The sequence below is a fragment of the Sylvia atricapilla genome, chromosome 7 (genome assembly GCF_009819655.1).
Source record: "Sylvia atricapilla isolate bSylAtr1 chromosome 7, bSylAtr1.pri, whole genome shotgun sequence".
Taxonomy (NCBI): Eukaryota; Metazoa; Chordata; class Aves; order Passeriformes; family Sylviidae; genus Sylvia; species Sylvia atricapilla.
The window spans coordinates 10,193,493-10,207,107 of NC_089146.1; the positions used below are offsets into that span (position 1 = coordinate 10,193,493).

Below are 13,615 nucleotides of genomic sequence, written 5' to 3' on the forward strand. Positions count from 1 at the left end.
GTTTTCTGAGCCATAAAGTACTCAAATAGAACAGTCAAAACTCAATGCTTGCCAAACGTTCTGTCCTTTTGCTAGATTAACTTCACAGCACTTCACTGACAATTATCTGGAAATATTTAAAATAATTGGATGCTACATTTACATCTTAAATTGAAGCAATTTCAATTTTCACTTCAATTTTCCTTTTCTGCTCTCCCACCACTTTTCAGGAATGCATCACCCTGAGAGAGGGGGAGCCTTCTCACTTTCTGACTTGGAGGATGTGGGCTTGGTTTTGGTTGTTTTTTCGTTGTTGCTTTGGTTTGTTTTTTCTTTTAGAAACTTAAACTTGCACCTGAAAATGGGAGAGAAGATGATGAACTACATTTGGACTCCAAGGCTGCAATCTGACATGCACTGCTGCACAGCTGCATTTTTGGACAAGGACATGGTCCAGAGATGGAGGCCAGGAATAACTCCCCTGCCAGCAGCATCCCAGGAGCTCCAGCTCCTACTCCTCACTGGGTGTTCCCTAGGGACTGATGCTCTCCTGGCCACTGCTGGCCCTTGGTGACTGCTGTGGCCCTCAGGGAGGCATGGGCAAGTGCTGAAAGCTGGAACAGCTTTCTCAGGGGCATGAAGAGTTTTCCCCTCTGAAACCCATGCTTCAAAATGACCCATGTCACCCCACACAAGGGCAGCAGCAAAAGAGAGCCTGAAGTGACCCAAATTATGGCATCAGCCTGCCTTGCGCGGCTCTGACTTCCTCTGTGGGTAGCCCAGCCAAGCTGGCTGTCCCCAGACGTGCCCCAGGACGCCCTGGAGCAGCCGTGGGGCAGGTACTCACCCTCCGGCAGCGGCCGCGTGCAGGCACGTTCTTCCGAAGCTGTCGGGGGTGTCTATGTCAAAGCCTGCAGACAGCACGTGCTCATTACTAAACAAGGACACTACGCTATACTTTTGTCCTAGTTAAACCACAGGAAACATCGCAGAGACAGAAAAATCAGTTAGTTGGGAAAAAACCAGAACGCAAGCAACGACAGTCAGAGAGAGAGAGAAAGAGAGAGAGAGAGAGGGGTTGTCACGGGAACGGCGAGCAGCTGCTCCGCTGCGGCGGCTCTATAAAAAGAGCCGCGAAGTTGACGAGCGAGCGTCTATTTCCACATCCAGCTCCTCCACATCCCTGTCTGCAGCCATGTGACAGGCTGCAGGAGGCACAGACTTACCAAGAGGACTGTGACGGCACCACAGGAAGACAGAAAACATGGAGACATGAGGAAGAAGCACAGAGTCAGCCTAAACATGAATTGGGGCCGTTTTCATTGTGTGTGGCTGTCAGATCGGGAAGAGGCTTCCTCCAGCAGCATGTGGGGATATTCATCAAGGTGCACAAGGCCAAAGGGAGCCTGAAAGTGCTAACTCTGGTCACCCAGAATGTTTTCTCTTCCTATCTAGTGGTCAAGGCCAGAGCACACCAAGTTTTAATATAATAGGGTGTGTAATTACCATTTTTCACATTTCTTTTATACCCTACAGGACTCAAGTTAAGGGGAAAAAGTAGTTGTAGGACATTCTAAATGTTAAGTAATGAAGGAGTTTTCCAGAAAACTCATATGATCTGGGTCAGGATTTTTTAACTCATAGGAACTCTAGCCTGGAAAAAGCAGAATTTGGGATTTGGCCACTGATGACTGATTCTTTTGAAATGGCTGCATAAGCAAGCTCTGGTTTCTGCTTTGGGCTCTGGTGAGGATCCCAAGTCTGTTGTCTTGACACTACACCTCTACTCATTTTCTCTCTCATGCCCCCAGAGCTTTGGCCAGCCTAACTCCCTAACTACAGATTCAGAGACACACTTTAGGTGCATGTAAAATACATCATCATCAGTGAGATGTAAAATACCTGTCCCAGTGCAGACCCCAAGGAGATAATTTCAGAATTACTCTTTTGGCAGGCAGAGAGGAAGAATCCCCAAACCAAAACAGGATGTCACATTCCTACAGTTTGGAAAGGGGTTCTAAATTCCCTTCTTCCCCCAGTGAATTAGTCTAAACTCTCTGAACCTGTGGGGAGAACAAAGCTTTGGGCATGAACAACACAGGAAGTACCAGCATGGCTTTGGGAAAGCCTTGCATGGTCTGCTGCACTGCCCCACACAGCCCAACATAGCAGCACAGGAAGCCTTTCATCAGAATAATTCACAACAAAGAGTAGAAAGGGGCTGCAAGCAGCAGTGACAAACACTACTCGAGTTCCAGGGACACTGGGGGATTTACTCACCCGATGATAACAATTTCCTGCAGCAGTCTGAGTGGGCATTCAGTGCTGCTAAGTGTAAAGGGAACATGTTGTGGATCCCACACCTGAAAGGGACAACAGCCTCGTGAGAAAGTGCAGGTTACATACATACACAGCACATCAAAAGCTCCTTCCAGAAAGGCAACATTTTTCTCATGCTTTTCTAGGAAGATGCTTTCTTGCTGCCTGCCATTATTTTTATCTGTATTTCCTTAACAGCCTTCTTGAGAGTTAAAAATATTCCGATGCAGCAAAATCTTGGCATTATGCTTCGAACAGAATGTGGCAGGATGGTTTGCAAAAATTCCAGGCGAAGCCAAGGTAAAGGAGGAAGTAAGAGAGCAGAGACTGCTTGGAGTCAGTTGCCCAGTGAGCCACAAATTTCTGCATCAGCTACACACTAGGCAACTGCCATTCTGAGGGAAATGCAAATGCCAAAATCTTCTCTATGTTATTTCTGAATCTTTTTTTTTTTTTAGATGACTCTTCACACTTTCCTTTAGGCTGCCATGTCACAGTTTTCTTCTACAGCCTAAGAACTAATAATCTAATTTTCCTGTTTGGTCCAGCTACTCTCCTCACCCCCTCTTTCACTTTTTCCACCCTTTAACACATGACCCTCTTTTCAATCACACAATAAACTTTCAGAGCAGACATGATGGGTAAGAAAAGAAAGGCAGCCATTAGATTGAGCCTGTCTATCATTAGTCTAAATCCATATCAGGCAAACAGGTATTTTTTAAACAAGCTGAGCACTCAGCAACTTTAATTAATATCAGGAAATCATGCTGGTTCAGTCCCTAGGCATGCCACTGCTTACTGTCTTAGAATACTTTTGGGTCTGGACATCTTGGTGTCTTTCATTCAGCATTGTTTTATGTAAAGCATCTTTTTATTCTACAAGTATTACCCTACTGGCAGTTCTCCAAGTGCACATAAACACAGAGCCTCTGGAACCAACTAGTTTGACAAGATTATCATCTACTGCCCACTCCAGCAGATTTTTTTTTTTTAATGACAAACTCTGGAACAATAGCAGATGGATTCATATCAGTCCTTCATTTCTGTGAGACAATTGGAGGATGGGAGAGTATGATCACCTCATGGAAGAGGATTTCGGATACAGAGCCAAAGACAAAGGATCTTGTCTTTCTATCACCATCAATCATAATTACTTAGGAAGCTTAAGACATTAGTTAATGGGGATGTTTACAAAGATATCTTGCTCTCTCCAAGATTTTATACATAAATGTATTTAACTAATTTCGGTTTGTTTTCAAAAAATGTATTCTTTCCAGAACCCACGGGTCCATTCTTTCTCCGTCTTCACATGAAGTGTGTCCTCCTTGCTGCTTCACTACACTGAGTGACTTGTGCTGCTGTACAGATTCTAATTTTGCTATTAGCCGCATCTCTAGCTTAGAGTAAATTTATTAAGAGATGATCTGACAGCCTGTTCTTTGAGTAAAACATTGCAAACTCCACTGAGCTGCTGCATCTGTACAAACAGGTTGCACTTTCTAGCCATGGATTCATTTATTTAAGTTAACACTGGACATTCCATATTGCTGTGCTTCTCCCTATACCCATTTCCCTCTGTCTCCTCCTGCACCTAGTTATCTAATACAATATTATTTATCTTTTTGCTCAAGATTTCCACCCAGCAGATGTTTTGGCTGGTTTCCACTGAAATCCACTATCTGCACATTTGCTAGCCAGTGTCCCACTTCTACAGTGCTATTCACACTGGTTCCTCCCCTCACTTGCACACTTTCCCTTCCACTGCATTCCCTCAAAGACTGGCCGAGCCGTCTGCACTTGTTGTGAACAGTGCTACAGCATTTTCTTTCCTCAACCTGTTTGAGGAGCTCACCCAGAGTTAATGCAGCACATACTGAAAGCACATTTAGCACAGGCAGTAGCATCATTTCCATCTGCCTGGTATCTCTGAGCCAACTTCTTATTTCACTTATTTCTGGTGCTGGAAAAAGTATTTTATTTGATCAATGTTCCAGTCACCCAACTGTGAAATAGAAATTTCTAACTGGATAACCCTGATTCCAAGAGTGGAGTGGGCTATCCCAGTGCATCTCATTTTCCCTTAAAACTTCAATATAACAGACAGTACTGGAGAAAGAGAGAGGAAAAACCTACACCTCTATTAAGGATACCAAGATCTTCATGCTGGCTGTATTAATAAAATCCAGTGACACTAGCTGAAGCCTGTGGAATTGCATTATCCATGCCAATTGAAGATCTGTTCCACCTTCTGAGTTTGTAGGGTGACAGTTGTACTTAGCAAAGGAGAATGGGTGAATGTGTCACTTGCACAAACACCATCAAGCAAATAAACAAGATACTGAGAGCTGCAATTACCTTCCAAATTCAAACCAGTCATTTGCATTTGAAAGCAGGGTTTCCTAACTAGGTAAGTCAAGAAAAGCCCCTGATTTCTAAGGCAGGTTCTATGTAGAAGACAAATTATATTTCAGAGATGTGTAGAGGTAACTGCAAAAACCTTACATTCATGAAATCAGATGTTGCTCTGAAACACCTGGTACAGATGTCCCTCATGGCACTGCACTACCCTGATCTCATACCCTGTGTTTATGTCCAGGTTTGCTATTTACTTTTGACAGGCCCTAGGAACCTGACCATAACTAAACAATACCCAAGCACTCTCTCCGTACATATATATATACACAGCCCTACTCCATGTACATTAACACCACTGTCCCCCATTAATGCTTCAGGGAAAAGAAGCAATACTTGTACAACTTGTAATCATAGAAGTGGGCACAACAGAATTTAGCAGGGTTTGCTTCCCCTCCACACTTTCCAGTTGTTCATATTTTAGTCTCATGCCACCCAATGAAGTACAGTACAGTTCTGCTTGTCAGTTTTAACCTTCCCACTTCAGGAGGTGAGCAGCAGCTGTGTTTGCAGGCACTGGACATGACACTTGATCCTTACTAACAGCTCCACTTGAGGCACCTACTTGGCGGTGTCGGCTCCGCTGGTGATGAGGGTGTTGATCAGAAGCTCGTGTCCGTATCTTGCAGCCACGTGCAGAGGGGTGTTACCATCCTTATCAACACAGTCGATTTCCCCTCCTGCAGAAGAGATTTTCATACAGTTTAACACTGAAAAATTCAGCATGAACCAGTGACCACAAGTGCTACTTGTCTCTAGCAACAGCACCATGAGCAGCCCAGAGCTGCTCCCTCAGCCAGACAGACTCTAAATTTCCCAGAGCAAGGACCAGCACACAGCAAGCTCCCAGCTGTCAGCCATGGTCTGGCAGCAGCACTTGCACCTCCCTCCCCACCTGCAGTGGTGGGGAAGAGTGGTGGGAACAGGATGATGTATAAGAGTCAAGTACATTATTTGGATTTGCTGCCTATCTAAAGGTACAAATGGGTGCCCTGAAATAAACTACCAAATAATCTGCTGAAACTGTAGTCCCATTTGTAAAGGCATTGCCACTCAGCCTTATCTGTACAACAGTGTTAAACAGAGTTCACTCTGGAGGCCATCAGGAACACACTGCAAATAAAAGCAGTGTGTGATTTTTGCATGTCTTACCAAAGAACAGCCAAACAGTGCTTATGTAGAAGTTTTCCTTTTGCAATTTAAACCTGGCGTCTTGTGTTTTATTCACATAAGCAGGAAAATGGATTATTTCTTTAGACAGATTACAGAGAGGTCCCTGTTTTCTTTTTGGACCAGGAACTGTAACTTTTTCAGTCTCTCCTTGCCAGTCAGGTTTACTGCACTCCAACTATTCTCTCCTTCCCCCAGTCCTCTCCAGCTGGCCTGCATCCTTGTGGAAGCAAAAGCCAAAACCAGTACTACAGCTGACATCTCCCAGTGCTGAGTTGAGCAAACAGGATTACTTCATGCCTGCTGGCCACACCCCTATCTGTGCACTCCTGGACATTGCACAGCACCATGGACATCCACAATCCATTTTTTTAAGCACCACAACACTGCTGACTTGTGGTCAACAACCTTCTGATCCTCTACAAGTCCCAGATCCCTTCTCGAGGGACTGCCACCCACCTGGCTGTTGCCATTCTGAACTTGTCCAGCTGATACTCTTGCCTCTGTGTGTGATTTTTCTTTTGCTCCACTTGCATTATAACTTCTGTCTCCAGTTCTACAGGATCATTCTGACTCCACCTGCTGCCAAACTAAGTCTCTCCCAACTACATTTTTTTCCTCCAAATGTTAAAAGCACATTTTCTATTCAACTATCCAAGCTTTTAATGAAAATAGTGAATAGTTCCAGACCCAAAAGGGAAACTGAAAACTCCCTCACTACACCTTCCATTTCAACAACAATTCATTTATTACTAATCTCTGAGTGTAGTTTTACAACCAGCTATGCACCAGCTCTGTAGTATTTTAATACTCTGCTGGTTTGCTCTGAGAATACTTCCTGAAAGCATGTAAAAAATCTTGCTAACATCAGGATATGATAATACTTACTGCATGTCCACTATTCACAGGTGATAACAGGGCTTAATTGCAACAGGAGGAGTTCTAGTAAAGCACTAGACAGCATGCCCTGAGAAGCTGTGGATTTCCCATTCCTGGAAGTGTTCAAGACCACTGGATGAGCTGGATGAGGCTCTAAGAAACCTGATCTAGTGCAAGGAATGCCCTCCTCATGGCAGATGGGTTACAACTAGATGATATTTAAGTGTATAGTTAAGATATTTAAATATATATTTAAGTGTATATTTAAGATATTTAAGTATATCCCTTCCAACCTTTCTAATTTCTGATTTTTTAATGGTAAGCTAAGGTCAGTGAAATGCTTGAACAGGTTCCCTGAGGTACAACTCCACCAGTGGAGGTCTCCACAAACAGAAACTGCACATGGAAAAGCCAGAGGACTGTGCTGTGTTCACAAGGCGCTATTAAACTGCTGTAGAAGAGATTTGTTATGTTCCTGCTTCTTTTACTCTTGAGAAATCTATGCAAGATATTGCCCACTTCAGCTGACCTATGTAAAGTTCCCCAGCATTTCTTTTTCCTCATTTTTAAAGAAAGGCATCACACTTGCAGTTTTCCAATTTTAAGGTAATCCATTCTTCCTCTAAAAGTTGCTAGAGACAGCGACTGAAAATTGAGACATCCTTAGCCAACTCATGAAGTACTGCAGAATGAAATTCCAGTGCTTTAAATCATTGACATTTCTCTCTTCCCCAAGATCCCGTGGCAATAAAGTCACTTGCAATGAGATCTGTGTACGATACTAAAATTAGAGGGGCAGAAAACGATAAAAAAGAAAGAAAGAAGTGAAACCCAAGTAAGTGGAAGAGGAGTAGAGAGGTGTGAAGGACAGATGAAGAACTGCCAGTCCTTTCACACACGAATCCAACAGCAAATGAACAATGGCTCTAAGCCTGAGCATATTAGACTAAACAACTAAAACCTGCAGCAAAGCACAGTTTCTTGCATTTTGACCCAACTCCCTTTTGTTATTACTATTTTATTTATCCCAGGAGAGAGAGAATAACAATTTGCATGATGACCTGAAAGAAGCATGACCTACCGGAGACCTCCATTTTAAAACACAATCTTGTTTAAATGTGTCATTACATTTAAAGCACAAGTGTTCAACCATCTCCAACATTTCACACTTCAGTTCCAAGTCCGGGATTTTGGAAAACAAAAAAAAAAAACCAAAACCCAACCAATGAACAAAGCCCAGACCATCGTGTCTCACATACTGGCCCAAACGATGAAGTTTGAGTAAAGAATCAGTAATAGCAACCTCTGTCATTCAGAAAGAGGCCTCTGCCAGATCTCCAAGAATAATTCCTATATTCTATAGTATTCTTGGACAGAAAAGATGCCTGAAAAATGACTGGTAATCAGGAATTCTGGCTGTGCCAGAACAAACAAGGTAGTACTTAGTGCTCCTCCCTCCTGAGTACACGGTCAACACTTCATGAAGACGGGTAAGGGATGAGCTGAGAGAGGTGAGAAAAGCACAGCTGCTGAGTGCAGAGTAGAAAAAAATGGTTTGAACTCTAAGAACACCAGGGCTCCCAAAGGAGGACAACTAGAAAATTGTGCATCCTTCTCAGCAGAAAAAAGACCTAAATACATCTCTGAATTCTTGTTTTCGGGTTAAGAATCTGAATAGATCATCTGGACCACTGTCAGCTGGAAAATGATGGAATTTTGTTAACAGCCAAAATCTCAGTTTGTGATGGCACAATGGAATGAGAGCTGTCAGTTCATCTCAAAGCCAGAAGTTCATGGAGCTGCCCTCTGGGTCAGAACAATTGAAAATTGCAAGAGTGGACATGCCTGATCCCTTGGAGAGCCACTCCAGAGGCACAGAAACTCACCGTTCTGGATGAGGGTCTGCGACCGTGTGAACCTCCCATGGACAGCTGTCATGTGCAGGGGGCTCTTCCCATCCTTACTCTGGCAGGAATGAAACACAGCAGCAGTTTAGCATGTGAAGGCTTATGAAAGCAAAGGTACAGTGAGGACAGAGCAATGCTTTGGGTTTTAGAAAAAGAAACTGAGACCAGGAGAGCCAAGCAATGAGAAAACAGCATGGGAGTGGTACCAGCCTCTACTCGCACCACTTCATGTTTATTGGCATGGGGTTTCACCTTCATTGGCAAGCACAGTTCCCAACTTCTTCTTAATAATTCTGAGTTTAAATAATGCACTAACTATTCACTGATCTTAAGGGACTTGCCAGAGGTGTTAAATGCTGGCAGTCAAATGCCAGTTTCACAGATGGGAAACTGAAACAGAGAGTTTTAACTAAAGTAGTCAAAATCTTATATGAACTCAGAAGACCTCAAGTCTTCTGATACTTATACCAGTACCCTCTGTTGGATAACAGCAAGTTCCGTTCAGCTTCATTAGGATGTGTAAGTTGTGCCTTCAAGAATATTCGGATGGCCTAAGCAGAATCAGACTTTGTAAGCTGGGGCTCTAAAGCAGGTAACAATCAACCCTGGAAAGGGAACTTCTTGGAATCAGGTTTAATCATAACCATATTACAGGGGGAAGAAAAACACTAAAAAGGAATAGTTCTTTGACTTAGCACCATTCCCTGAGATAACACTTTGACAGAGCTTCTGGAAATATATTTTAGTACTTTTTCATGCCTTCATTAAATTGGCTGGCCATGAGTTTAGAGTTCTCATTGTATTTATCAAGGCACTGAGAGCTCCCCTGCTGGGACATAATCTCACCCAAACAGTTTTATGATCAACATTCTCAGCATCACTCCAATTCCATCATGGATTTAAAGCCATGCTGCACTTGTTGTTACAGTTTCCTCCCGAGATATGCAAAATAGGATAAAGCAAAACCCTAAAGCTGGTATTCAAGTCTTACCTGAATATTAACATCTGCCCCATTATTCACTAGTAGTTCAAGACACAGTGCTCCATGCGTGGAGGCAGCAGCAAAATGCAAGGGGGTGAATCCATTGTTATTAGGCTGATTTACATTAGCACCATAGTCAATCAGCTCATTAACAACAGAATCCTGACCATTGTAACAGGCAATGTGAAGTGCAGTATTTCCATAGATGTTCATCTCATCAATCTAAAATGAGACAAGGAGACACAGTTAAAATTACAGACATCAGCTTAGGGTTTTACGTCACGCATCACACACTGCAAATGGAAATAGCTGGAGGCTGAACTGTCACAGGGCATAGTTCTCACCAGCACATCTCATCGACAAATTACACTCCCAGACAGCTTCACTTGGAATGCTTTACCTTTCCTATTATTAACTTTTTATCCCACTGACAATTTCTAAAACCAGTGTGAAGCTTTAAGCTGATAGCAGGACTATGCAATGACGATAATGATGACAGAAGTCCTAACAAGCTGGAAAGCTTTTCCATGTAAGTGGAAAAGCAGGATGAATAAAAAGCTCACAATCTTTATATTTAAAAAGATTACAGCAGTGAGTATTGAGTTTTTGTGAACAGAAGCAGGCATAAGAGCTGTTTCCACAGTTTTATTTTGGATGGGGAGTGAAGGTATCTGAGTGAAAACAATGTGAAAGTGCACAGACATTTACACTTCAGTAAGACATCACTTTCAGTAGCTCGGTATTATAAAGGTGTAATTAAGATTACGTTACTTCTTGATGACCAACTTAGCATTCAACTGCTGTTCTGTAAAACAGTATGAGACACATTGTACAAAAGACTTGGGAATGGCATGAACAGCCTTCCATGAAATACAGGCGTCTCCAAGATCATATTCCCAGTGGTGGAGAACGGGGAACTTAAAGGGACTTATTAGCACAGCACTGTTAATAACAGGAAACACTATTCCCCTTCAACTTCACAGCCAACAGCCTGTGAACATGAACTTCTGACAATTTTCTGGCAGATCAAGTCAGCTGAAAATGCCACGGCAAAAGCAATGGCTTTATTTGACATCTCTGATTAACTGTCTGATTAGGCTCCTTTGGTCATCTCACCACTGCTTTCAGGAGTTGACAATAACAAGAAGTCTATGCTCTGAAAAAAAGTTATTTTCCAGAGTGAAAACAATCTATCAGCTACAGAGGAAATACAGGTCTGTAAACTGAAACAGCTTGAATTGCTGTTTAGTAAAGTACACAGTGTGTATGTTGAGAACAATCACTCATCATATCAAAGGAAATGCTGACCCAAGAAAATTTCACTACTGCATCTTCTTCTGCAGGAACAGGCTATATCTCCTGATTCCTTCAGCAAGGTGGCCTGGAATTTACTGTCCATATCAGACTTTCTTTAATACAGAATGTGTCCTGACTCTTGAACCAATAGACTACACAAAGCATGAGGTGGTCTGGAAAATAGGACCCTGTTTCTTTAGAAGTCACTGTCTTTAGCAGCATCCAAAGGAAAGCAGAAAAGGCTTTCTGTAAATAGAGAGAAATAAAGCGCACAATACCACATACCTCCACCCCCAGGTTAAGGAGTTGTTTCACAATGTTAATCTGCCCATTGGATGCAGCTGCATGAAGCGGGGTGTAACCCTTCTTGTCTTTACAAGTCACTTCTGCACCATGATTAATCAGTAAGGCAACAACTTCCAGGTGACCTTCAAAAGACAAAACAGAGTTAAAAATGAGTAGACCATCCTACAGCATCCCTTCTCCCAGATTACTGCTTTCTTGCTAACACACTGCCCTTTCACTGCTGTGTCAAAGTGCTCCCACAGTTTTACAAAGGAAGAAAAAGCATTTTCATAAATGTTTCTAATCCTAGCTCCAGGCCTTGTGAAGAAATCCACGCATTCACCTTCTCCAAACGTGTCAAATTTCTCTTTACTGAATTGATTTTCCAGTTGCCAAAAGAACAAAACCACACCTCCTTTCCATTTATTTCTCTCAAGTTAATAGAGTGCATTTTACTCTCCCTTAGAGAGGACAGTGACACAGTGAGCACAGGGCGTGGCAATGCAAGTCTCCCAAAACAGCATCCTAATGATGTCACCTGCAAACCCAACTGCTAACACTTCTTGGCTTTTGCTGGAGATAAAAAATAACCTCAATAGATTGTAAAATGAAGAGGAACAGTCTTATTGCTTCCTGCTGAGACACAATTATCTTAGGATTAAACATTTATTATGTCGGACATCACACAGAGCTGTGCTCCATCTGACTTGCACAGCACTTTCATGACAGGGGCAGGTCTGGTCATGCGCAGGACCTAGGAAACCATATGTACAAAGTCCACAGATAATCAGTGTCCAAAACCAATTAAATATTCCAGAAATTAGGTAAGGGTTTACAGCTCTCATCTCATTATCTAACTTCTGTCTAAATTGCACTACGTGGCTAATTTTGACCTTAGATGTACATCATGAATTTCTGAAAACATTTAAGTGGATAAGAGGTGTAGAATTGCACAGCACAATGTAAGAGCCTTTCAAATCTAGAGAGTGAAGTTCAAAGCTCGTTAGCTCAAAAGCCACATCACAGTTGCTGGCAAGAGCCTTTCCATCTGCGTCTGTGTATATCAAAAAACCCACACAATATGCTTTTCTCACAGTTGAAAATCTTCTATTATCTCATTTCTAAAAGTGCCAGGATTAAAATCAAGATTTCTGACAGATCAAGTGAAAGATTTCCTGGCTGAGGGCACACAACTCCCCACAAATTGTAACCTGAGATATACAGCTTGGCCAACAAAAGCTCTTGAAGCATGAGCACTATCACAGGCAATCTTGTATTTTTAAATTATAATGTCCCACTGTAAGAAATTTGCCTTTATCTTGAAAGGAATGATAAGGCAAACCGTTTGAATTACGCAGTATTTGGTAACACCACTTATTTTCTGAACAGACATTTGGCTGCTCTTGTCCACTCTGGAATAAAAGGTGACAATTTTCTCCTAACAGGAAGGAAGTGCCTACTGTGCATTTCCTAAGAATATCATAACCTAGCTACTTATAAACTTTAACAAACAGCAAAATTTATGCAGTTACCTGCATCCACCGAAAGTCCTTTTGAGCAAAAAAATGAAACAAATATAACCTGTTTCTTATTTCTAGCACAAATATAGTTCAAGCTTGACTTAAGAGTCAGGATAAAAAGACCAAAATGAAAAAGCCCACAATTAACTGTCTTAAAAAGGAAATCACCCTAGCCAAGATCTCCCTAGCTGGAAATCCATAAATGGACAGTGTTTATTTAGATCAGCTGAACCCTTCCCTCTTCAGGGTAATTACAACATTCTCTTTCCATGGCCAGGTGTGCTCTTGTCCATTTTAAGACGAGCTATCCGTTTGTGAATAGGAAATTAAAAATAGGAAATTAAAAAGAAGGAGCAGCAGCCCAAGCCTTACCCATGTACGCTGCCCAGTGGAGAGCTCTTCTGTCCTTTTTGTCAAAAGCATTGATGTTTGCCCCCTTGGCTATGAGCAAGTTCACCATCTAGAAGTAACGACAGCAGGTAAACCAACCCTCTAGATCACACACTCAAAGGTTTATAACAAATCAATCTTGCAGTAAAGCTGGGATCACAAAATGCTGCATTTGAATGATCGTTTCTGACCTTCTCTATCAAGGAGATCTGGATTATGACAGTTAAGACACAGGCACTACTCTATCTTTCCTACAGTCCAGTGTTTTAAAGGCCAAACACTATCACCATTTTACAGGAACTCCCATTCCTCTTTCTTCTTTTCATTACAGTACAACTCGTCAACTTACTGTGACAGAAGCTTACTGTTCCAGTCTAAGAGTTTTTATTCCATATTCAGGTGTGGAATGGGAAAATGAGGATCCTTAAACCCAGATCTAAAGACTAGCAAAATCTAGGAGGCAAAAATCTAGGGGC

At 42.2% G+C, this 13,615-nt stretch overlaps 1 protein-coding gene across 5 annotated transcripts in view; it reads right to left on the reverse strand.

The window, feature by feature from the left end:
• ANKRD44 (ankyrin repeat domain 44) overlaps positions 1–13,615 on the reverse strand; it is a 130,349-nt gene that overhangs the window by 37,342 nt on the left and 79,392 nt on the right. For all 5 annotated transcript variants that reach the window (XM_066322570.1, XM_066322567.1, XM_066322566.1 and 2 more), the window contains exons 6-12: positions 13,122–13,209; positions 11,230–11,372; positions 9,658–9,870; positions 8,646–8,724; positions 5,276–5,390; positions 2,260–2,342; positions 827–890 (exon numbers count right to left, since the gene is read on the reverse strand). In XM_066322570.1, the coding sequence (XP_066178667.1) occupies positions 827–890; positions 2,260–2,342; positions 5,276–5,390; positions 8,646–8,724; positions 9,658–9,870; positions 11,230–11,372; positions 13,122–13,209 (785 nt within the window). The remainder of the gene's footprint in view (positions 1–826; positions 891–2,259; positions 2,343–5,275; positions 5,391–8,645; positions 8,725–9,657; positions 9,871–11,229; positions 11,373–13,121; positions 13,210–13,615) is intronic.